The sequence below is a fragment of the Cupressus sempervirens genome, chromosome 3, assembly GCF_028749045.1.
Source record: "Cupressus sempervirens isolate cs-2001-9-10 chromosome 3, ASM2874904v1, whole genome shotgun sequence".
Classification (NCBI taxonomy): domain Eukaryota; kingdom Viridiplantae; phylum Streptophyta; class Pinopsida; order Cupressales; family Cupressaceae; genus Cupressus; species Cupressus sempervirens.
Genome location: NC_143120.1, coordinates 206,978,890 through 207,003,550, shown reverse-complemented (window position 1 = coordinate 207,003,550; position 24,661 = coordinate 206,978,890). Strand labels below are relative to the sequence as shown.

The window sequence follows — 24,661 nt, the reverse complement described above, 5'->3', positions numbered from 1 at the left end:
TGACTTTATAAAATATTTTATAATTCAAGTCACTTTGTTAAATTAATTAAATATAAAGTTACTTTTTAATATTTATTTATTTGATAACTTTATAAATAATTAACTTAATACCACTTATTTATTTAATTAAAATAATTAATTAGTCATCCTCATAAAATATTCATTATTTTGGATAACCTAATTAATTAAATTAATTAAATCAAATTGCCTCCAAAATGGGGACATGACACGGATTGTAATGTTTCGCATCTCTTAGACCCTCAATAGAGTTCTTAGCTTTTTATTCTCCAAAGGCTAAGTGGAGAAATAAGGAGAAATAAATTAAATTAAAGTCAATAAATAAATAAATCTAAAGATGAATTTATATTTAATTAATTTAATTTTCTAAAAGCACAACTAATTATTGTATTGGAAAGGGGGAAGCTTCTAGAGAGTGCATTTTCTAGAAGGACAACTAATTATTGTATTAGAAAGGGGTAAGCTTCTAGAGAGTGCAATTAAATAATATTTTTATCTCCTTCTAGAAGGGTGAAGGAAAAGAATAAATAGAGGCAAGAGCTTCATTGTTAGGCATCTGATTATCGTTAATTGCATTTGATATAAACTTGAGAGAAGAAACTAAGGGTTTCTGATTTCAGTAAGCCATTGGAGAGTGTCAATTCTTTAGTGTTGCAACCATTTGAGGTGTTGAAATATCCAGTGAATTTGGCATTCCAGAGAGCTTCATTCTGGAGTTCTATTTGTGCTTAAAATTAAGGAATAACTAAAGGGTTTGAAGAATATTGAAGGTCCATCGAGTGCAGACCTGAAGATTCTTCTTTGGCATCTATTAGTAATCGTTTTTTTCTTGCTGCTACAGTACACATGAATAGTGCCGCGCTACAGTACCCGCTCTTGATTCCGATTGCAACTTTCATCTCCATCCTTGGGCATCACCACTATCAGATTCCTCTTGCAACTAATAGTAGTTAGCATTGTAATCTTAGGCATATAATTTTTCTGTTGTAAGTGATAACTTAGTATCAGATTTGGCATTGCTGTAGTCATTATTGTAAGCCTATTTGTCTTGGCAAATTCATAGCAACATTATACATGGGAATGAATTCAATAAAGGAGATATATGTTGCATACCATTTGTTTGACGAAATGTCCATCTAATAGCATATATGATTAGCATAATAGTTGTATGCTAATTATTTGTCAAAATGTCAGTTGGCTGTAGGTATGCATTCCATCTCTAGTTTCCATGTATATGCATCGAAAATACCAAAAACAACTGCACTTGCATATTAATTCATTGTAAGAGGTATTGTAATATCATTTGCGAACATTCTAAATTTCTTAGCATCATTCAAATTATATCAAACAATCTGAAGCACAAAAAAATCAGAAAAGAGAAAGGCAACATACAAGTGTTTGACAATATTCCTCGAGCTGAAATTAGTTAGTTTGGGCAAGGAATATTACAGTGGTATCAGAGCTTGCATGCAAAGTGTTTGACGAAATGTCAAACAACTGAACTTGAGAAGGATTTGGTGTTTCACAAAGTGTTAACCATTTGGGGTTATTGCATATTTTCCCGTTGATGAGGTCGCCGACTAACAAGAATCTACTTAGACAGGTCAAGGATGAAACCAAAGATAATATGGAAAAGCGACAAGTGATGATCTGAGGTGTAATAACCCTTTTTTGCGGTTCTTAGTTATACTACTTTACATTCATGAGAAGGCAGTTATAACACTTACATTCATGCGAAAGAGATTAACGGCTACAATCAGTTTAACTGAAATATCAAAACCAACAATTGAAGGCATCATATACAAATCTAACTAGAGGATTTAAGTTTTCCATGGAATCTGCCTAGGAAGCATCTGCAAAACCCAAGTTAGTCCACATATACCACTTAGGGCACAAATAGTTATACCAATGTATTGTAATGACCAATACCATTTAGGGCATCAAATACCACTGTATCATACATTTTCTTTCCTATTGTTAACTATGGCAATAACATTTAGTTAAAAGATACATTCATGTTCATTATTCACATAAATGAAGGACAGTTATAACAACCATCAAGTAAGCCTATCTTTTGCATACAGATATATTTCATGTTCAATTGGAAAATCAACTCATTTAACTGATTTCCTAATACATTTAAAAAGAAGCTGATTTCTAAGCATTCAAGGGAATAATTGATTAACAATATTAACCACCTAATATTTCCTGAACTTGAGCAATCAAAAATCACAAAAGTAAGATACTCGTTACTAGAATACATTAGATGCAGATCGTATCTGTGTCTTGTGCAAACCTTGGTATCTGGTGGAGAGGAGAAGCATTGTCAAGGGCTTAACCTCCCAATTGTGGACCCTTAAATATCCCCACACAATCTTAGTTGAGAAAGACCCTCCCTACTCGGAAATAGACATTGGAACACTTTGTCCAACCACTGAACATCCTGGCATTAGAGTATCAGTCCACCGCTCGATTAGAAAACAAGATTTGAACATTGGACTACCATGAGTCGAATTAGTTATCTAGAATGATTTATATTATTGAAGGGTAATTCCATTATTCATTTGCTATTGGTCCACACTCTTCATCTCGACCTTGGTGGTCACCCTTGATGAATCCTAGTGTGGTTGTCTATAAATCATAACCAAACTCTATTTACTACAAACAAGTTTTACTCTGCCCCACTTGGGCTTATAACAGATTGATATCAAAAGGTTCATTGGCATTTCATTATCATTGTTAACAACTCCCTCTGATGATGCCTATTCCTATCTAAGAGAGATATGAACTATTCCCCCATTTAAGAATCTTACATAGCTGAAGTATTTCTCTTTTATTTTAGATTTTGGAAAAGAAAATTCTATACAACAGAGGAATTAGATTTTATTTTATGAATTTAAACAGTCAGCTATGAAGTCTTAGCATCCAATCTTGGACCCTTGTCCGCTTGGCTATGCCATTGCCATTTGTTTTCTCTGCTTAAATCACAAAAAATATAAACATAAATAAAGGAAAGAGGTAGTGTGTAGAAGAATGCACGGCATGGCTTGTAGCAACAATTTAGTCACCATCATATGTTGGTGGTAGCTTGCATTGCCTAGCACGGTTCCCAGACTGGAGTATACTAGGCCTCTAAGCAAATCACAGGTCTCAACATAACTGCAATACACAATTACAATCAACAACAATGTTATGCAGTTCTCTCATATAAAACTTTAGCAAATAAAAGTGTAAGTTGCAGGTATGTGCTAATGGCATAATGGATACAAGGTATTGATGAAACAATGGAAAATGCATTCGCAACTATCAAAATAGAGCAATACGTAGATATCAGTTTGAAATTGCAAGTATCATAATGAATCACAAATATAAATTCACCTAGTATGGATACAATTCTCATTGGTGCAGCCACGGCTCCTTGAATACAAATCTCAGATAAGAAACAATGATGACTCTAAATGCGATCACAGGTATGAATCCAACAACAACATGAAGTAAAACACAGAGAAAGAAAGACACAAAAATGACAATTGCAGTTATAGAATGCCTTTTGTTTGAATTGCATGCTCAATACAATAATGGATTTATGAGCAAAAAACATAAAAGGTGGCAATGGAGAAGTTATAAAGATCAAAGAGCCATCCAAACATGTGGCATATTTTTAATATAAAAAAAAATAGGGTCACCAAAATGACATAAGGCCAATGAAATAATTAACAAGGTGGCCGCTCAAGGCAAAAATATTAATCCATATTCAAGGTGGAAAATAATAATGATGTCTTAATATTAACATCATGGGATCGATATACCTATATATGTTTGTACACGTATACATGTACACACGTAGACCCCAATCTTATATTTTCTTATGTATACATCAAATATTAAGCATGCGTATATGATCTTATATATCTTAATTGGTTTACGTATATACATATATACATGTATGTTCATGTATATATATTTAGGTATCACGGTGTTGATATGTTAGGACATGCTTTAACACAATGAGGCTTCAACCAAATAACACAATTATAAAGGTACCAACTTGTTCATAGTTCAATTTATGCATAGTGATTTCTTTTATTATTAAGCGACAAATTTAACTGGTTATCTTATGGTCATCCAATGTACACTCTTGCTTGTCTAGCCATTTTCCTTTAGCCATAGTTGTTCACGACTCGTACCTATTTTCCCAGTGATGGTGGTATCCCCGTGCTCGATTCCTTTTTGGCAATGCTTCCCCCCCTTCAACGTGCTCCTAACAACTGACTTCACATGAAATCTCAACGGCTATATGAGCATTTTTAAATTGAGCCAAAAATTGGGATGTAACCCTCTTGCAATTCATCGTCCCCGATGAACTCTGAATTCTAACGAACACTATAAAGGACATTTAAAATTGGGTGAAAATTTGGGATGTAACATAAGGTGATACCAAACCAGTTCCAGACCCCCTTGGCAAAGTGACACTCAACAAAGATATGGGAAACAGATTCAGGTAATTGGCAAACACAACACAAGAATGGGCTGCCATCAACTTTGACAATAGGGAGCCTTGTGAAGCAAGGGTTGCCACACAAAACATTGGATCTTAGGTTCAATTGGTCTGTGCCACAAAGTGTGGAGGCATTTAGTCTAAAAGGCTCGATCCAAGTTAACCTTCCACTTTGAGTTCAGGTGGGAAAAAATGGAGTCAGAGTCTGAGAGCATGCTGTAAATATATTTGGCTTTAGTATGGGCCAAGGGGGAGCCATCTTTCTAGTGCAGCAAGGGCGACTTGTCAACATTGTTACCACAGGAGAATGGTAGATTATACTGCAGCCAGGCTTCCTTAAGAATGAGGAAAGTTCTCCTTTGGGTAAGGAGAATGTTGAACCTGATTGCAAGATTCTCCCAGGGAATCAAACATCTATTGTTCACCAGGTCGCTGAACTTGGAAATGCCTAGTCTATTCCAAAACTTAGCTGAGCATCCTTGCCAGTGCAACAAGGGCAACTTGTCATCATTGTTATCATAGGAGAAGGGTAGATTATACTGTAGCCATTCTTCCTTAAGAATGAGGAAAGTTCTCCTTTGGGTAAGGGGAATATTCAACCTGATTATAAGATTCTCCCAGGAAATCAAACATCTATTGTTAACCAAGTCGTTGAACTCGGAAATGTCCAGTCTATTCCAGAACATAGCTAAGCATCCTTGCAAAAGGGCTAGAGGTTCGCCTTTCCTTTTAAGGATTCACCAAGGCGATCTTTCCCCATAGAGTTTAAAGCTCTCATCAGTGAAATTAATTCCAGTGATGCATTGCCTCGCTTGTTCCCATCCTTTCCAAATAGCTTTGAAGACTTCAGAGCCTTCCACCTTTATCTTCCACTTACCTGAGATGAATTCATGAATGTGAAGGTTTCTTCAAGATTTGTTTGACTGGGGTCCTCCTCTAGAAATTTTGTTTATGATAAGTATCTTCTAAGGTTCCTCCCCCACAGTAGCCTTGGCCGCCCATTTTACTGCTAAAGCAATCCCTTGCCATCTTAAGTCCTTTAGCCCCAATCCACCTATTTCTTTCCTCCTAGTACACCATTCCCACTTAACTGCATGCCTCTTCTTATTACCCTTCCCATCTGACCATAAGAAGTCTCTAAAAATATTGAACCAAGATTCTCCCAGGGAATCAAACATCTATTGTTAACCAGGTCGCTGAACTTGGGAATGCCCAGTCTATTCCAGAACTTAGCTAAGCATCCTTGCAAAAGGGCTAGAGGTTTGCCATTCCTTACAAGGATCCACCAAGGAGATCTTTTCCCACAGAGTTTAAAGCTCTCATCAGTCAAATTAATTCCAGTGATGCACTGCCTCGCTTGTTCCAATCCCTTCCAAATAGCTTTGAAGACTTCAGAGCCTTCCACCTTTATCTTCCACTTACCCGAGATGAGGTCATGAATGTGAAGGTTTCTTCAAGATTTGTCTGACTGGGGTCCTCCTCTAGAAATGTTGTTTACGATAAGTATCTTCCGAGGTTCCTCCCCCACAGTAGCCTTGTCCACCCATTTTACTGCTAAAGCAATCCCTTGCCATCTTAAGTCCTTTAGCCCCTATCCACCTATTTCTTTCCTCCTAGTACACCATTCCCACTTAACTGTGTGCCTCTTCTTATTACCCTTCCCATCTGACGATAAGAAGTCTCTAAAATCTTCTGAACGTAGTTGATATATGCTTGTTAAAAAGCCATGCTAATGAGTAATAGACTGTGTATGCTGACAAGATCTTTTGGCATACTTGAATGCTGCCTGCAATGGATAAATAGTTCTTGTTCCACTTCCTTAATTTCTTCTTTATTTTATCTTTAACTCAGTTGCACATATTGTTCAAGTTAGGAGATACAGAGAAGGGAATGCCCAAATATCTAACCAGGTGATTAGGACCTCCCCAAGAAAAGCTAAATCTGCTATACCACTCTAGAGGGTACTCATCCCATCCTAGCATGATGGATTTGGAGATGAAGATTTTGCTGCCAGAAGCCTTACAAAATATATTTAGCTTAGTGACTAGGTTTCCAACATTATATTCAGAAAGTTCAATGAGCAGAGCAGTGTCATTAGCAAATTGAACATTTGAGTTATCAGTTTGGTCAGGAAGAGATATCCATTTAACTTCAGGAGTAGAGACTTATCTCGGAGAATGTAGTGGAGACAATCAACAACGAGCACAAAGAGAGAGGTAGCCAGTGGGCAGCCTTGCCGAATAGATCTGGAAAGAGTGAAGTCATTAGACCTCACTCCATTGACCTCAACTGCAACATTACATCATGAGAACAAACACCATTTTAATGAAATAGTCAGGAAATCCCAGGCCTTCGAACATCATCCCAATGAACTTCCATTCTATCCTATCATAGGCTTTGTCATAATCAATTAAGAACATAGCAGCTATTTGCCTTGAACATCTTGCCCAATCCATTGCTTCCCAACGGGTAATTAACAGGTAATTAGGTTATCCAGTATATATCTTTCTTTCACAAAGCTTGTTTGAGTATGACATATAACACCAGGTAGAACATTCTTTACACTTAGTGCTAAGATCTTTGCCAGGATCTTATAAGAGACATTGAGTAGAGTAATAGGCCTCCAATTCTTAATTAAAGATTTATCTCCATCTTTTGGAATAAGTTTAATGATCCCTTTGTTTATTTTGGTTCCTAGTGATCCTGTCTCAAAGACATATTCATACACATTGAGTAAATCTTGCCAGATCCAATCAGAATGTTTCTTGTAAAGTTCCACTAGGATACCATTTGGCCCAGGGACTTTGTTATTGCTCATCTGGAGTATTGCATTCACAATCTCCTCCTTGGAAATTGGCTGGCTAAATTTGGGCCTGTCTTCATTCTTAACCTTGCTGGGAAAGAGCTTACAGATCTTCGTCCTTACCTCCTCCATATCAATCCCATCTTCCTCTGATGTAAACAACTGTGAATAGAATTTAGAGAATGCCCTAAGAATATCCTCTTGTTTTGAGAGGGTTTTATCATTGTCCAGGATTATTTCAATTCTATCTCTAGCCTCCTTAATCTTCAACAACTGGAAGAAGTATTTTGAACTCTTATCCCCATGCTCTAGCCAGTTAATTCTGGCTCTGGTTTTAGCCCCCTGAATCTTGTAGTTATGGATTCTCCTCCATGAATGCCTAGCAGCCACTACAGAGCATCTAGCATCCTCATTGGCAGGATCTTTTTGGATAACAGTTTCAGCATCAACTAATGTTTTATGTAACCCACTTTTAATCCTTTTAGAGTCTTAGCTTTCAAAAAGAAGAAATGGAAAAAGAACAACAAATTTAATAAAAAGAAACAATTTCAAAAGAAGAGTAAAAATAATGTTTACTCCAAAAAGCAAAGCAACTCTTAAGATGAATATAGTGAGGATTGGCCAAGTGATGAGGAGGATGAAGTTCTCTTTATGGCTGAAGCTGACCTAAATGATGTTCATGAGGATGAAGAAGACGAGTCCTGTGATGAAGAAAATGATGTTAATCTTGAAGAAGAACTCAATTATGCATATAATGAAAATTTAAAATTAAAGAACAAAATAACCAAATATAAAGCTGAATCTGAGGGGAACACTAGAAGCATTAAAAACTCTTGAAGAGGAAAAGAAACAAATAGAAGACAAGTTGAAGTCCAAAACAAAGAAGTGCGCCAAATTGGAATTGGAAGTTGAAAAATTGAAAAAGGAATTGGGGGAAAGACTATCAAATTGAAGGACAATATTAAGTTTAGGAAAAGTTCTGAAATTCTAACTACTATTATAGACAGCCAAAAGCCCTCTTCCAGTAAATCAGGAGTTGGTTTTGAAAGAAATTCAAACAATAATAAGTCTTTCAAAGGATTTATTAAAGAAGGTGATAGCATAGTGGAAATGATATATCAAAAGAGGTAAATAAACTCAATTATGTGCACAAACCTCATTATAAGTTCCATGGTTATTGTTATTCATGCAGCCATTTTGGGCACAAAGCATTAAAATGTAGAACAACAAAACAACATATGAATGATTGGGAAAGGCCATATCATAGACAATATTTCTCCTACTGCCTTTTTCTCTCCCTTGTCTTCTCCGTGGGGTTTGAAAAGGCCTTCCAATACTTCTCATTCCAGATTGGTTTGACATTGCACTAGTCTCTCCAGGCAGTGACAGTCCTACAGCGGTTCTACACGACATTCTAAGGCTATGGATCGTTCACGGGTTTACCCCTCTATTACTGATTTCTTTGTGACAAGGAAGGACTCTTAGTCCTTACCTTGTCTTCTTTCTTGTTTTGTTTCTTCTCAGTCACCGTTTGGTGCTTCTGCTTTGGCCGACTCTTCTGTTTGTATGCTCAGTCCCATAAACCTTGCTAGTTTTTCGTGGACATTCATATTATTCTCTTATCTTATCTTATCCTACACCTTCAATGGATATTGTTACTCTTGCAACAAGTTTGGTCATAAAGCACTAAACTGTAGAAGCACTAAGTTGATCTTGATATCCTATTGGAGGAAAGACTATCAAATTGAAGGACAATATTAAGTTTAGGAAAAGTTCTGAAATTATAACTACTATTATAGACAGCCAAAGCCCTCTTCCAGCAAATCAGGAATTGGTTTTGAAACAATAATAAGTCTTCCAAAGGATTTATTAAAGAAGGTGATAGCATAGTGGAAAAAGATATATCAAAAGAGGTAAACAAACTCAATCATATGCACAAACCTCATTATAAGTTCCATGGTTTTTGTTATTCATGCAGCCATTTTGGGCACAAAGCATTAAAATGTAGAACAACAAAACAACATATGAATGATTGGAAAAGGCCATATCAGAGACAATATTTCTCCTACACCTTCAATGGATATTGTTACTCTTGCAACTAGTTTGGTCATAAAGCACTAAGTTGATCTTGATATCCTATGTTCAAATTGTAATAACTTTGGACATGCTGCTCATCAATGTAGAACACCTTTTCCTACAAATCCAACAAAGAAAGAAAATCATGCTAACAAGAAGGTTTGGAAAAAGAAAGAAAACTCATTATTTGTTCAAATAGCTTTACATGCTCAAAATAAGAAAGATAGATGGTATGTTGATAGTAGATGTTCAAGACATATGACGGGGGACAAGAAAATTCATTTCATTCGAACCAATCAATGATGGATCCGTAAAATTTGGTGATAGCACAAAACAAAAAATAAAAGGAAAAGGAGCTCTTAGTCTAGACCATGGAAAATCCAAAACAAAGGATGTCCTATATATAAAAGGATTAAAAGAAAACTTATTAAGTGTAAGTCAGCTTTGTGATCAAGGTCATAATGTAATATCTCATCTTGAAGGTTGTAAAATTAAGGATGGAAAATTGATAGCTAATACAAAAAGAACAACAAATAACTTATACATTCTACAAGAGATGAAAAATGAGACTTTTTTCTTGGCTCAACAAGATGAAAATTGTTTGTGGCACAAAAGAATGGGGCATTAAAACTTTGACAACTTGGTCAAAAACAGTTGTAAAGGAGCTGAAAGGGACGTACCAAAATTATCAAGACCTCCAAATACCATTTGCAAACAATGTTAACTAGGAAAGCAAACAAGAAGCACATTCAAAACTAAGAAGTAATCTACATCAAAGCCACTTGAACTTGTGCATTCAGATTTATGTGGATCAAGCAGGACAAAGGGTCTTCAAGGAGAAAGATTTTTCATGTTATTTATTGATGACTACTCTAGAATGACTTGGGTAGCCTTCCTAAAAGAAGAATCAGAAGTACTTGACAAGTTCAAAGCCTTCAAAGAACTAGTTGAAAATGAAATGGATACAAAAATGAAGTGTTTTAGGATGGATAGAGGAGAATTTACATCACATAAACTTGATATGTATTGTGAAAAGAATGGAATAAAAAGACAACTTTCAGCACCTAGAACTCCTCAACAAAATGGAGCAGTTGAAAGAAAGAACCGAACGGTTTAAGAAATGTCAAGGGCAATGCTTAATAAATCTAATATGGCTGATACCTTTTGGAAAGAAGCAATACATACAACAGTCCACATTTTGAATCTTGCAAAGTTAAGCGTAAATCATGACAAGAAACCTTACGAATTATGGAAAGGAAGACCAACATCAGTCAAATATTTCAGAATCTTTGGATGTACATGCTATATAAGAAGGGATGAAGATGACATGGGTAAATTTGAAGCTAGAGTAGATGAAGGAATCTTTCTTGGATATTCATCTACAAGTACGACATATAGATGTTACAATAAAAGACTTCACAAGATTGTTGAAAGCGCAAATGTAAAAATTGATGAAGGATTTGAAAATATAAAAGAAAAATGCAGAAATACTAACTACATATCAAGAAGAAGAAGGTCCAAAAGATGAAGCAGAAATTGAACAAACACCTTTGAAGACATGAGCAAAAACTCCTTTAAAGACACCAACAAAAACACCATCAAAATTTGTCCAAAGAAATCATCCAGAAGATTTGGTAATAGGAGATCTAGAAAAGGAAGTTCAAACATGAAGAAGATCAGCAAAGAATGCATGCATACCTGTCTTTTATAAGAAATAGAACCAAACAACTTCAAAGAAGCTAATGAAGACCAACATTGGGTAAAAGCTATGGAGGAAGAGTTGAACCAAATCGAAAAGAACATCACTTGGTAAATTGTTCCAAGGTCAAAAGACATAAATGCCATAGGAACTAAGTGGGTATTTCAAAATAAAAGGAACGAGTCAGCTGAATGGATTGGCCTATTATTGACCCTCTTAGGCTAATGGTCCTCTTAGGGGAGCAACTTCTTCAGTGGTTAGAGTTATGTAGGATTGGTGTTCGTTTGAGTTCTATAGGACTCCAGTTGCAAAACTTACTATTTATAGTAAGTTAGTGGTGTTAGAAAAGGGTCCCTGCTACAAAGGGGTGTTGGTCATATGCATATTCCTTATGCCAGTTTTCAGTTCAGACGATGTACAAAAATGATGAGTAATAGTTGAGTTATTAATATTTATTTGACTAAAATAAATATTAATGGTTGTGAGCTTATATTTAAAAAAAAAAGGAAAAGGACGGAGCCACTATATATATTATTAAAAATTAAAAACAGGTTCAATGTTTCATTCGGGAAAGAACCTGAAAGAAAACCCGAAATCGTCACCCGATACAAAGATGCTTGGGGATTCCATACAAAGTGTTGAGAAGATTTACAGAATGATTTCTCATAGTACAAACATGGTCTAAACTTTTGAGGCGAAGTCCACACCTATACCACGGGCCAGCAGAGCAGGTACGTGGCACACAAGTCCCATAAGGGAAACTGACCCAAAGCCATTCTCCACTACGAAGGGGAGTTGAACCTGTAACCTCAAGGAAGTAAACCTCAAGGCAGAAACCAACTCACCTACAAGTGACGGCTAAACTTTTGAGGCAAAGTCCACACCTATACCCCGAGCCAGCGGAGGAGGTACGTGGCACAAAAGTCCGGTAAGGGAAATTGGCCCAAAGCCATTCTCCACTATGAAGGGGAATCGAACCTGTGACCTCAAGGAAGTAATCCTCAAGGCACAAACCAACTCACCTACAAGTGAGCTTATATTATGAAGTTATAATATGATTTTATATTATAACTTAAGTGACTTAATGAGGGTCGACTTATCATTGAAAGGGGGCCAAGTTTATAGTAATTTTGTTGCACAATTCCCTAAGTCACTTCAATAGTCAAATGAATGAAATAAATGAATTCCATTTAAATCATTTTAAAGAGCTTTCTGTGAGTTGGAACTTGAAGAAGGCTATATATCTTTGCAAGAGATGGAACTGGGGGATTATTGCATTTTGAGAATATTTTGATGAGTTTGAATTTGCTTGGAGAACGGGGGTTTCTACCTGCAACAGCCATTGGAGAACGTAGTTCTTCTATGAGCAACCATCTGAGTTGGTGAAATACCCAGTGAACTTGGTGATTTTGGAGTGTCTTAATCAGAGGCTCTAATTGGATTTCAAGTGGATGAATTTAGTGAAGTTTGGATCAGATCTAAGAGACTGGGTTGCAGTTCGTTTTTTATTCAGATTGAAAGGGATTATTTTCAGAGGTTTATTTGCTACCACAGTGCCAGTGAACAGTGTGCTCCAGTGTCGTGAACAGTACGCTACAGTTCCCATGAACAGTGTGTTACAGTGCCGTGAACAGTGTGCTACAGTTCCCATGAACTGTGTGCTACAGTACCATTGAACAGTGCACTACAATACCTGTGAACAGTGTGCTACAATACTCAGATCACCAGTTTGGGCATTTATATCAGGTTTCTTATTAGTTACAGTTGCTTTTTGTATAAGCATTCAATAAAAAGTTATTAGTTTTCCATTGTAAGAATGAGCATTTGTTTGGCATTCAATATAGTTCTCTATCATTTGCAATATCTCTACCTTTATAAAGAGTTTATTAGTAGTTTGATTTTTATGTCAAAACCCTCAAAAGCACAAAAAGTCAGAAAATACAAAACAAAATATTACAACCATCCAACACAGTTGCAGCTGATAGTGAGTTTAGTGATTGAACCAAGTTGGGGTTCTCACATGAAGATCAAAATAAAAGTAAATAAAATATTACCATATTCACCGATAAAGTTTAGTCAAAGATTTATATTTAGACTTCTAGAGTTTTAAAAGTTTGAGTTCTGAATTTGAAGTATAGAGAAAAAATTGAAGTTTTTAAACTCAATAATCAAATTTCAGAATTTCAATTTGTTTTGAACTTCAGAAAACTGCAAAAGTTCAAAAACAAAAAGTTTAAATTTGAAAACACAAAATCAAGACATAACAATTGAAATCTAAAACTTTAAAAATTAACATTGCCTAGTAATCTAGGGGAATGAAACAGGGAATTATGCCTGCTCAAGGTTGCCAGTGCTCCTAAATCTGTGCATTCAAAGTTTTCTGCGTCTCCCAACCTGATTCTCAAGTCTCAACACACTCTCAACCCTCACAGTTTGCTTTCTCTGAAAATCTCCTATCACCAATTACTTTATGAATGCTGCCAAAATTATGGCTCAACAATTGTTGTCTACTTGGTGGTATGCATCAATGGCCCTTTTGAGTGCTTCTACAAATGTTTTAGAGATGTTTTCATGTTATAACCTCTGATTAAGTTTTCTTAAAAACTTGTAGGAAAATGTCAAGGGATTTGGGCAGTTGTCTCATCTTATAGGAGACATTGTAGGAAAATGTGAAAATGTGTGGGCAGTTCTCTTGTGTCATAGAAGACATCTCTGTACTTGTCTCCCATCCCCAAGATGTGCCCCTGGAGTTGAAGATGTGTCTCCCTGCAACAATGTTTTTTCTTTTAAATCTTATTAATTTGTAAGAGGGCTTTTGGTATTGATGTTGATATGATTACTTAGTGATTTGGTTTTTTTAATGTGGAGATCGTTAATTAAGATTTCTTTAGACCAAAATTTGAAGTCCACAGATTTTGTTGCCTTTTAAGAAATGTCAGCTTGGATATGTGATTTGCCGTTTTCTCTTACATTCAATCTTTTTCCAGTGTCTGTTTCTTCCCATGTATTTAAGTAGAAGACAATTTGTGACATGTTTCATGCATTTGGAAAATCCCCCTAAATTGGTTTCTTTACATCTAGGAAAGAATAATTGTATTTTCATAGTTATTATGTTGTTGTGAAACTGTCTTTTCAGAGTAATTATGAAGTGTGTATTGGGATTTGATGACATTCAAACTTATGCAGGTTGATGAGGAAGCTATGGTAGTTGGAAGGGCTGCTATCAGCAATTTGATAGGAGGCATTGGCTACTTTTTTGGACAGTCACAAATCTCGGTTCCTAAGGAATCTAGAGTAAGATAACATTATCTATTTTTAAATTCTTTTCTGTTAATCTCAGGAACCATCATAGGGATTATTGGTTAAGTGCTTTTTATTTTATTTAGATATTTTACGATAATAGATAGTTGTCTATTATTAGTTAATGGTTATCTATTGTAAATATCTAGTTAGCTTTAGTTAGCTTTTTCTTTTTTAGCTTTCTCTATTAGAATGGAATGTTTCTATTCTTTACAATTGTTTCCTAAGGAAACATCATTTTATTCTTTTGTATAAATTGACCTTTTTGTCTCTGTTAATAATTAGCAAGTATTTTACCAATTACGTCTGTAATATGGTATCGGAGCTAATACTTAAATTTTTTCGACAAAATTTATAATTTCTTCCGAAAATTACTTGTTTAAATTTTTGAAATTATTTCAGTCAATTTCTCTAAAACCCATCTAGGGTTTTCTGCCTTGAGAAATTCGTTTCTGATTGTTCTTGGCTAGGGTTTTAAGAGTCCGAAAAATCGCAAATTTGGAGGTTCTGAAGGTTGTTTTTTCCCTACAACCCAGGATTGGAAATCATGGCATTAGTTTGTAAATCGGGGCATCTGTTTGCAATCACGACATTAATCTGCAAATCGGAACATCCTTCTTTCATTGGAGACCTTGTTTCCTTTAGAAATTGTCACATGACAACGAGTGTTTGAAAAATGCCTGAAGAAACGCGACGAGATTTTTTGGAGCAGCAAAATGCTTGAAGAAAATGCATCTTTGTCTACAAAAACTGCTGTTGTGGTGTCGTTTTTTGTATAATCCAGCATTCGCACCCCTCTTTGCAATCAAATCTTCCATTTTCGAGTGTTTCCTTATCAAAAATCCACCAAAATCTACAACTATCGACCTCCATAACTACTGACTAGGGTTTTCTGCGAAACCCTAGTTTTTGACCTCGGATTTTTTTCAACATAAATTCTTGGTGGGTTTTTCGAGAGCTCAACTAGTTTGTCAGATTTTTCTGGGTGCATCGATTTTCGTGCCTCAATTTTCGAGCCTGCAGATCCAAAAAACAACAGCATATTCCTTTTGGGTTTTTTGAGCTCTCTTTTGGGTCACTCCCCGTTTTTTTTGGGTATTCCATTTTTTTTGCCTTGAAGAACATGCCTTAATAGATTTTCACTGTTTTTCATTGAAAAACATGCCATGACATCTCTTACAAACATTCTACTCGAGCACAACTCCAAATTCAATGGTCGAAATTATGGCACTTGGAAGCAGTGGATCATCGCGATTTTTGAATATCGGAACACCAATCAACTTGTTCTGGGTGTTATGAAACGTCCGACTGCTCCTGGTTTTGATCATGATACACGAGATTTGAATAATCGGAAGGCAGTGTTGCTTCACGAATTATCCATGGCTGATGATCAACTTTCTCAAATTCCATCCGGTAAGATAGCAATCGAGATTTGGACACATCTCAAAGGTCTTCACTTCATGAGACTTTTGACAAAAGCACAGCCTTTTTTTTGAAAAACACTTTATTTTCTATTGTTATGGATGAGTGCATCTCGCTCTAGGCACACCTGAATCGGATTTAGGAAATCCGTGATTTGTTACTTGCCATCCGTCGCAAGATGGAGGAAGAGGATATTGTGGTAATCACTCTTTGGAGTTTACCCAAGTCCTGTGAGCATTTTATTGAGACTCTCAACGTCACATCTTCTGGTGTTGATTTGAAGTTCATTGATCTCTCCACCTTGCGGCTTTAGCAAGATCCGTGGAAACAACAGTTTGGTAGCAGCTCCAGTTCCACCTCCACGGAGCAAGCCTTTGTTGCGAAATCCTTTCAGAAGGATAAAGACAAGTTTCAGCAGCCATCTTAGTAGAAGTCTTTTGCTTCAGCATTAGATGGTTCACGAAAGAAGAATATTCAACGCAAATATTGCCACAAGTTTGGACACATGAAGGTTGAATGTCGGAAACGCTTAGCTGCACACTCTAAGCAATTAGGTTCGCAGCCCAAAGCGAACAGTGCAGAGCACATTGAGTAGTCAGAATTTGCCTTTTACGCCTTCATGGCTAAAAGACCAATAGATCATGTGAAGTCATCTGCCTGGTACATTGATTTAGGTGCCTTTCGTCATTTCACTCACCCCAGAGACTGGTTTACTGACTACTAGCCTTATTCAAACTTTGTTATTTTTGGTGGCGGAGAAGAGTACACGATTGTCAGCAAAGGCAACATTCAGATTCAATTTGCTGGGAGGAATCTCATATTCCTTGATGTGTACTATGTTCCAGGGATGGAACTAAATCTACTCTTAGTCAGTTGCTACGACATTCTCCACACTTGGCAGTCACCTTCAGTTCACATCAGTGCACCATCACTGATTGGGTGACTAAGTCTATTGTTGCAGTGGGTCTTGGGGATCATGGTCTTTTCAAACTTGCTGATTCTGGTGATTCTCAAGACTTAGCTATGGCTGCTTGGTGGTCTTTTGTCAGCACACTTTGACATTAGCGATATGGGCACTTAAATGTGCATTATCTTTCACAGCTTGCTTGGGATGAGCTTATTCTTGGATTGCTAGAGATTCAGACTCAACAGCTTGGAGTTTGTGATGCATGCCAAGTTGGGAAGCAACATCGCACACCTTTCATTAGTGGCGATTCATGGTGAGCTTCTCAAGTACTTCAGCTTGTTCATGCCGATATCTGCAGCCCTATGGCCACTCCTATTCTTGAGTCTAGGTAGATTTTAGTAGAAAAATGTGGGTGTATTTCCCTAAAAAGAAATTAGATGCATTTCCTATATTTCAAAAGTTTAAACCTTTAGTTGAAAAAGAGTCTAGGAAATCTATTATTACTCTTAGATCAGACAATGGGGGGAATTTTGTTCTAATGTTTTCTCTAGCTTCTTGGATACACATGGCATCAAACGTCAGCTAACCACACCCCACACGCCACAACAGAACAATGTATTTGAACGTCGGAACAGGACAATCACTGAGATGGCTCGATCCATGCTCAAACACAACCATGTTCTGAAGAAGTTTTCGGCAGAAGCAGTTAAAACCGCAGTTTATCTGTTGTGTCAGTCACCCACAGTGGCGGTCAAAGGTAAAACTCTGGAAGAGGCCTGGTTAGGTTGTAAGCCCATAATTAGTCACCTAATGTATCACGCACCAAGTTGGATGCCAAGAGTTAGAAACTCATGCTTGCTGGTATAGCACTCTTCACAAAGCCTACCGCTTGATCGATATTGAGACAAACCAGTGGACCAACCTATGAAAGCTCATGATTTGGGAGTTTGGCTTCCATTAGGTCCACTTAATGGGAGGACTCCAGTAGCTCCTGTAGCTCTAGTTATACTAGTGATACCTGTACAGACACCTCCGGCTTCTCCTGCAAGATCACCTCGTTTTGTAGATGCTTCACTTGAGTTTGATCCTGATTTTTTTGATGAGAATCTTGCTGATCAAGCATCTCTTGGTACTAATGTTGGTCATTCTTCATGATGATGAGCTAATTGGTGGGAGAACTGCTCGAAAAAAGACCAAGACTACAGATTCTGTTAACTTTGCTCTTATGGCCAACATTCATAGTGTGTTTGAACCTCAAACATATTCCGAGGTTAAAGGAATTTCAGAGTGGGAATAGGTCATGACATTTGAACACTAAAGCCTGCTGAAGAACAACACTTGGGTCCTTTTTGATCTTCCACCAGGGAAGAAACCCATTGGTTGCAAATGGCTCTACAAAATCAAATACAAATCAAATGGTACTTTGGATAAGTACAAAGCTCGTTTAGTGGCGAAAGGCTTTTCTCAGCATCAGGGTATTTATTATGAGGAGAGTTTTGCTCCTACTACAAAGATGAGCACCATCAGATTAGTCGTATCCCTAGCAACATAGTTCTGATGGAAGGTCCATCAAATGGACATCAAGTGTGCTTTCTTGAATGGTGATCTCCATGAAGAGGTCTACATGATGCAGCCTCCTGGTTTCAAGGTTGCTGGTAAAGACCACCAGGTTCTCAGATTGATAAAAGCCCTCTATGGCTTGCAGTAGGTCCCTCGGGCATGGTACTTAAAAATTGATAAGTACTTTAGTAATCAAGGCTTCAAGAGGAGTTCTTCAGACTTAAATCTATACATCAAGACTACTGATAGTGACATCATCCTTCAGGTTATTTATGTGGATGATTTGATCATCACTAGCAGCTCAGCATCTTTGATTCAGGGAATCAAACAGAACTTATGGTAGTCTTTTGATATGACTGACCTTGGGCTCATGCATTATTGCCTAGGTGTTGAAGTTTGGCAACAGTCTTTTGGTATATTCATCTCTCAGTCCAAATATGCTAGGGCCTTGTTAGACAAATTCTGTATGTAGGATTGCAAGCCTGCATCTACACCTATGGAGAAAGGTCTCAAGTTATCCGCAAAGTCTGATTCTCCTTCCGTTGATGAAACTACATACAGGCAACTAATAGGCAACCTCATCTACCTCTCTGCTACTAGGCTTGATATCAGCTTCGCAGTTAGCTATATTTCACGCTTTGTGACAACTCTTAAGGCTGATCATTGGATGGCAACAAAGCATGTGCTTCGTTATGTGAAGGGCACTTCAGATTATGGACTTCTATATTCTCGAAGTTTTAATCCTAAAATCAGTTGGTTCACAGATTTAGATTGGGCAGGCTCTATTGATGATAAAAAAACAACTTCTGGATATTTGTTCACTTTGGGATCCGGTACAGTCACATGGACTAGTAAGAAGCAACAGGCAGTTTCTCTCTCCTCGACAGAGGCCGAATACAGAGGGACTGTTAAAGGCAGGATGTGAAGCTGTTTGGCTTTGTCGGATGCTTGGGGATATGCAAATGTCACCAGCAACATTGACTACTTTGTTTGTTGATAACGAAGGCGTTATCAAGTTAACACGGAATCTAGTCTTCCATGAACAAACCAAGCATGTGGATGTTCATTGTTATTACATACGACAATTGTTGAAGACAGGACAATAGATTTGCAGTATGCTCCTACCACAGATCAGACTGTAGACATTCTCACCAAGCCTCTTGGTCCTATTAATTTTGTCAAATTCAGAGGACAACTTGGTGTTCTAGATAGATTAACCATTAAGGGAGGGTATTACGATAATAGATGGTAGTCTATTATTATGTTAATCGTTATCTATTTTAAATATCTAGTTAGCTTTAGTTTGCTTTTGCTTTTTTAGTTTTCTCTATTAGAATAGAATGTTTCTATTCTTTACGATCGTTTCTTAAGGAAACATCATTTTATTGTTTTGTATAAATTGACCTTTCAGTCTTTGTTAATAATAAGCAAGTATTTTACCAATTACTTCCGTAATAAGATAGAGTGTGTGTTGTTGTTCTCCATTGTCATTGTGACATATTCAACATTGGCCTTTATGTGTTTTCACAAGCATTAAGCTTAGTTATAGTAGCTTTTTTGAGAATGATATTCTAACAATTGCACACAAATGGTTTCATAGACTAGATCAGCTTGCTTGGAAAAGTTGCCAGTGTCTTCTTCTAGAAATACCTTGAAACACTTAATAGCCCTTTATTTCAGTGTTTTGGATGATATGATCTTTAGATAAAGGAATTTATTAGTCTCGCGCTAAGTCACAAGGTTTGGCGAATATCAAGCTTGATATTCGGATATTGCTGAATGTGAAACTTGCCCAAAAAATCGTTAAAATCCACTGTTGATTGAGCTGCTACAAACGGACTTTCTAATCGGAGTCGAATGCATTTAGAGATTTCCGTCTGCATGGTTTTGGCATGCAGAAAAAACTATAAAATGCGGTTTGAACCCTAAAAACAAACACCTTGCGAAAGAATTTTCCTGAACGGCGACACCCTTTTGTGGCCCTTCATCGTGCGCAACATGTTCTCTAGTTTTTTTCGTGCTTGGCAGTCGGCAACGCTTGTGCCCTTTGTCGTCCTCGGTAATCCGTGAAGCTACAACGATTTGTTTTTTCGGCAGTTGGCAACGCCCATGTAGCGGTTCATTTTTTTCATTCGACGTATAGTTTAAATTTTTAATACTCCAATTTCATATTACATATTATAAAGTTTACTCCGATTCATTTTGTAATAAGGCAATTCAGTTTTTTTGTAATATGTAAAAACTTTACTATAGTTTGTATTAGTTTGTTTGTATTTTCTATAATTTTAACTTTTCAATATGTATTAATTTTATATTTAGTTTAGTTTTTTTTTTTATATAGTTTTTAAATATAATTTGTATATAGTTTTTTACATGATATAATTTGTATAAATTTTTTATTTCAATTTATATAGTTTTTGTAATCAATTTAATTTTTTAATAATTCTTTGTAATCTATATTATAATAGTTAATTAAATATTAGATTTATTTTTTAGAATTGATTTAAAATAGTGATATATTAATTTTAAATTAATATAGCTTGGAAAACTTTTAAAATATTAGAGTCCATTAGAGATATATTAATATGTTTACTTTATTTTGCTTTGTAAGTTTATAATTTTTATTATAATTTAATAAATAAATCGATATTAGTTTATAATTTTTATTATAATTTGATAAATAAATAGATGTATTATATTATGTTAAATAAATTATAAATTTATATTTCAATTTTTAAATAATAGAATTATTAGTGTAAAAAGTTGACCTTTAACATGTTTAATTTTAAATTAATATTTTAAAATTATTTATTGAATTATTTTGTTTTAAAATTTGAAATAATAATATATTATTTTGTTTTTAATTCTACAGATTGTAATATGGCTCCCAACAAATCAACTTCGGAGGCGTGGAAACATGTGACTAAAAATGGTCCTAATAAAGCTCAGTGTAACTTGTGTCCAAAAGTTATTACTAGAAGTTTAACGAGGGTCATGGATCACCTGCTTGGTATTACGACAGGTAAAGGTGGAGGTGTTACTGCATGTCCAGGTGCGACCCGAGAGCTTAGAGCAATTTTAGAGAAAGAGCATTCATCTTCTATTGCTCAAAAGATGAAGAATGCACAAAAGAAACAAAGAAATGAAGACGTCCCTAGATTCACATCCACTATACCTTCATCTTCATGTCTACCTCAGGTTGTAAAGCCAACAAAAGAGAGCGGAACTCTGAATAGCTTTTGGAAACCATGTGAGAAACAAGTAGTTGATGATTTACTAGCTGATTTATTCTATACTAGTGCAATTCCATTCAATGTAGCTAGAAATCCACTTTATCGTCTTGTATTTCAAAATGCTGGAGAGTTTCGCAAAGGGTACATACCTTCTTCTTTTGAGGCTTTGAGAACAACTCTCTTAGAGAGGTCAAAAGATAGAGTGATTGATAAATTAGCTGTGGTCAAAGCCTCTTGGAAGGTAACAAGGTGCACTATATTGAGTGATGGATGGTCAGATATTTGTCAAAGACCATTGATTAATGTTTTAGTGGCTTGTCCTGAAGGTGTTGTATTCTTAAAGGTTATTGACACTATGAATCATAAAAAAACTTCTGAATATGTATTTCAAATATTAGAGGAAGCAATTCTTGAAGTAGGGGTTGCAAATGTGGTTCAAGTGGTTACTGATAGTGCAGCAAATTGTGTGGGAGCTGGCAAGCTGATTGTAGAGAAGTACCCAGAAATTTATTGGAGTCCATGTGCAGCTCATTGTTTGGATTTGTTGCTACATGATTTGGCATAATTCCCTTGGATACATGAAGTAATTCATAGAGGAAGAGAAGTTGCGAATTTCATACGAAATCATCGTCTCACATTGAGCCTTTATAGGCAACATGCATCTAGAGAGTTGTTGAGGCCTTGCGATACAGGATTTGCTTCATTTTATATCACTTTGAGAAGAGTGGTTGAAGAGAAAGCAGCTTTAAGATTTGTAATCTGTTCCAATGTGTGGGAAAATTCAACTCTCTCAAAAAGTGGTAAGGGGAAGATCATAGAACAAATTGTTCTAAATAGTAACTTTTGGGAAAGTGGGGCAAATGTTTTAAATATATGTAGTCCAATTGTCGACGTGCTCTGCATGGTTGATGGTGACACTCCTTGCCTTGGGATGCTTTATGAAAGCATGGATTGTTTGAAGGAAGCAATTCAGAGAGCACTAAATAATGTGGAAGCAGAGTACATAGAGATATGGGAGACTGTTGATTCAAGATGGAAAATGATGCACACTCCTTTACATGCAGCAGCTTGCTATTTGGAGCCTAAACTGTTTCACATTGATAGACAAGGTGATGCTGAAATTATGGCACGGTTTTATGAAGCCATTAGTAGATTTGAACCAGATCCAACAATTGCATCTCTAATTAGAGAACAATGTTGGAAATACAAAAAAGTGGAAGGGATGTTTGGAATAGGAGCAGCCAAATATGATATGACACGAGATGAGGTACCTGGTTATAGATGGTGGATGAGCTATGGGGCAGAAACTCCTGAACTTCAGCGATTTGCCATTCGAATTTTGAGTCAAGGAGCAAGTTCATCAGCTTGTGAGAGAAATTGGAGTTGCTTTGACCACATCCATTCCAAAAAGAGGAACAACTTGTTGTCTGGAAAGTTGGGAGATCTTGTCTATGTTCACATCAATTTAAAATTGCTTATGAACAAATCAACAAATGAGTCATCTTCACAACAATAGACTTTAGAAGGCACAATAGTACCAGATGCAGATGAGCCTGACTTTTATGAGGAAGAATTGGGTAGTGATACTGATGATGATGCTACACCATCTGAGCCAAGTGCTCTTGATGACTTCGAGCTTTCTTGAAGCTATGAAGTCTTGACTTTTGATTGTACCTTCGCAACAAAATAATATCTTTGCTATTGTGATTTCACACGTTTCTTATGTTTTGTACTTAATAAATGTTTCATCAAGCTTATGAAGTTGTGAGATCTATTTAGCAATTTTTACTATTTTGATAATTGATAAGATGTATTACATACATCTAGAAAATAATTAAAATTGTATAACGTGAATTTAATTCGAATTTTTCCCCGAATTTTTACTCTTTCCTGAACTTCATTCGAATTTTATAGTTGCCGAACTCGAATTTGAATTTGAATCTTGTGACTTAGGTCTTGTGTTTAAATATTTTACTTTTTTGAGATTTTGCACCATGTGAAGCAGAATAATATTCATGTCACCACCATGATGATTATTTTCCATGGATAATTGTTACTTTAATGACCATTCATTCATGTATTTGGCTAATAATCACAAGGCAAGGAAACTCTCAGGAAACAGAAGAATCTTTAAACAATTTTTTCATATGGGTTGAGTAATGGTGATTATCAGAAAATCGGTTACACAATGCTTTTCACTGTCTACATCTTTTTGCCAATTTGAATTTCTTTTGTTCTGTTTAATGAATTTTAAGGCTTCCTTAACCAATGGGAATTATCCCAACTCAGCTCTTTGTTAATTATAAGAGACCAGGGCCTCCATGGGTTACTTATGTTGATTCGAAAAATTAGATCTTGTCACTTGGCTGAAAGGTTGGTTACCTTCAGAGACAGCCAAGAAAGTATTGCAAACTTAGATGTATGGAAGCTGTGGCTTCGTAAATTTTTTCTTGTAGAACACAGGTTAACTACTGCAAGGTGAGTCAGAAATTCAACAAGGATTTAGGGGACACTCACACACCCTATTAGAAAATCCTGATTTAGGGGACATTCTGCCTAAGAAGGCCTTAGGAGGTTAAAGGATTAGTTAAGAGGGTTTGGACCCAAGAGGGAATCAGATTGCTCTTGTTGACAGTGGACCTTAGTGGGGTGGCTAGGAGCAAGGCCAAAGAAGAAAATCCAACCTTGAAGAGGTTGGAGAGATTAGGACCAAGTTTGGTGCCTAGATACAAAACAGAGTACCTTAGCCTAAGGATTCTTAAGGACAGCCCTTGAACTCTGCATCACAATGATGATGTTATGATATCCCACTGAATATAGAAGACTGATGTGATTTACTCCTCACATTAATGCTATTGAAAATTTATTTACAAAACTTATCTGTTTACTGTAGATTGCGTACACAATATTTTGAATATAATAGTTGATTGATACATTTTCTTCGTTCTGCATTGAGTTTCTTTATTTACTGTTAAAGATACTCGTTTTTTATAATTGAATCAAAGTTTTTCTGCATATGTCACTGAAACTTCAGTCACTTGTAATTGGTCCTTCTCATTTCCTTTTATCAAAACATTGAATGGTCATGGGGAAGTTTTAAACCGTTGACAACTTTCACAACAGTTACAACCAAATCAACCATACA

General features: G+C 36.1%; 1 protein-coding gene across 4 annotated transcripts in view; it reads left to right on the top strand.

Annotated features, from left to right (window-relative positions):
• Positions 1–24,661, top strand: part of GCS1 (glucosidase 1) — a 233,206-nt gene that overhangs the window by 53,828 nt on the left and 154,717 nt on the right. For all 4 annotated transcript variants that reach the window (XM_089819056.1, XM_089819057.1, XM_089819058.1 and 1 more), the window contains exon 9: positions 14,281–14,388. In XM_089819056.1, the coding sequence (XP_089675182.1) occupies positions 14,281–14,388 (108 nt within the window). The remainder of the gene's footprint in view (positions 1–14,280; positions 14,389–24,661) is intronic.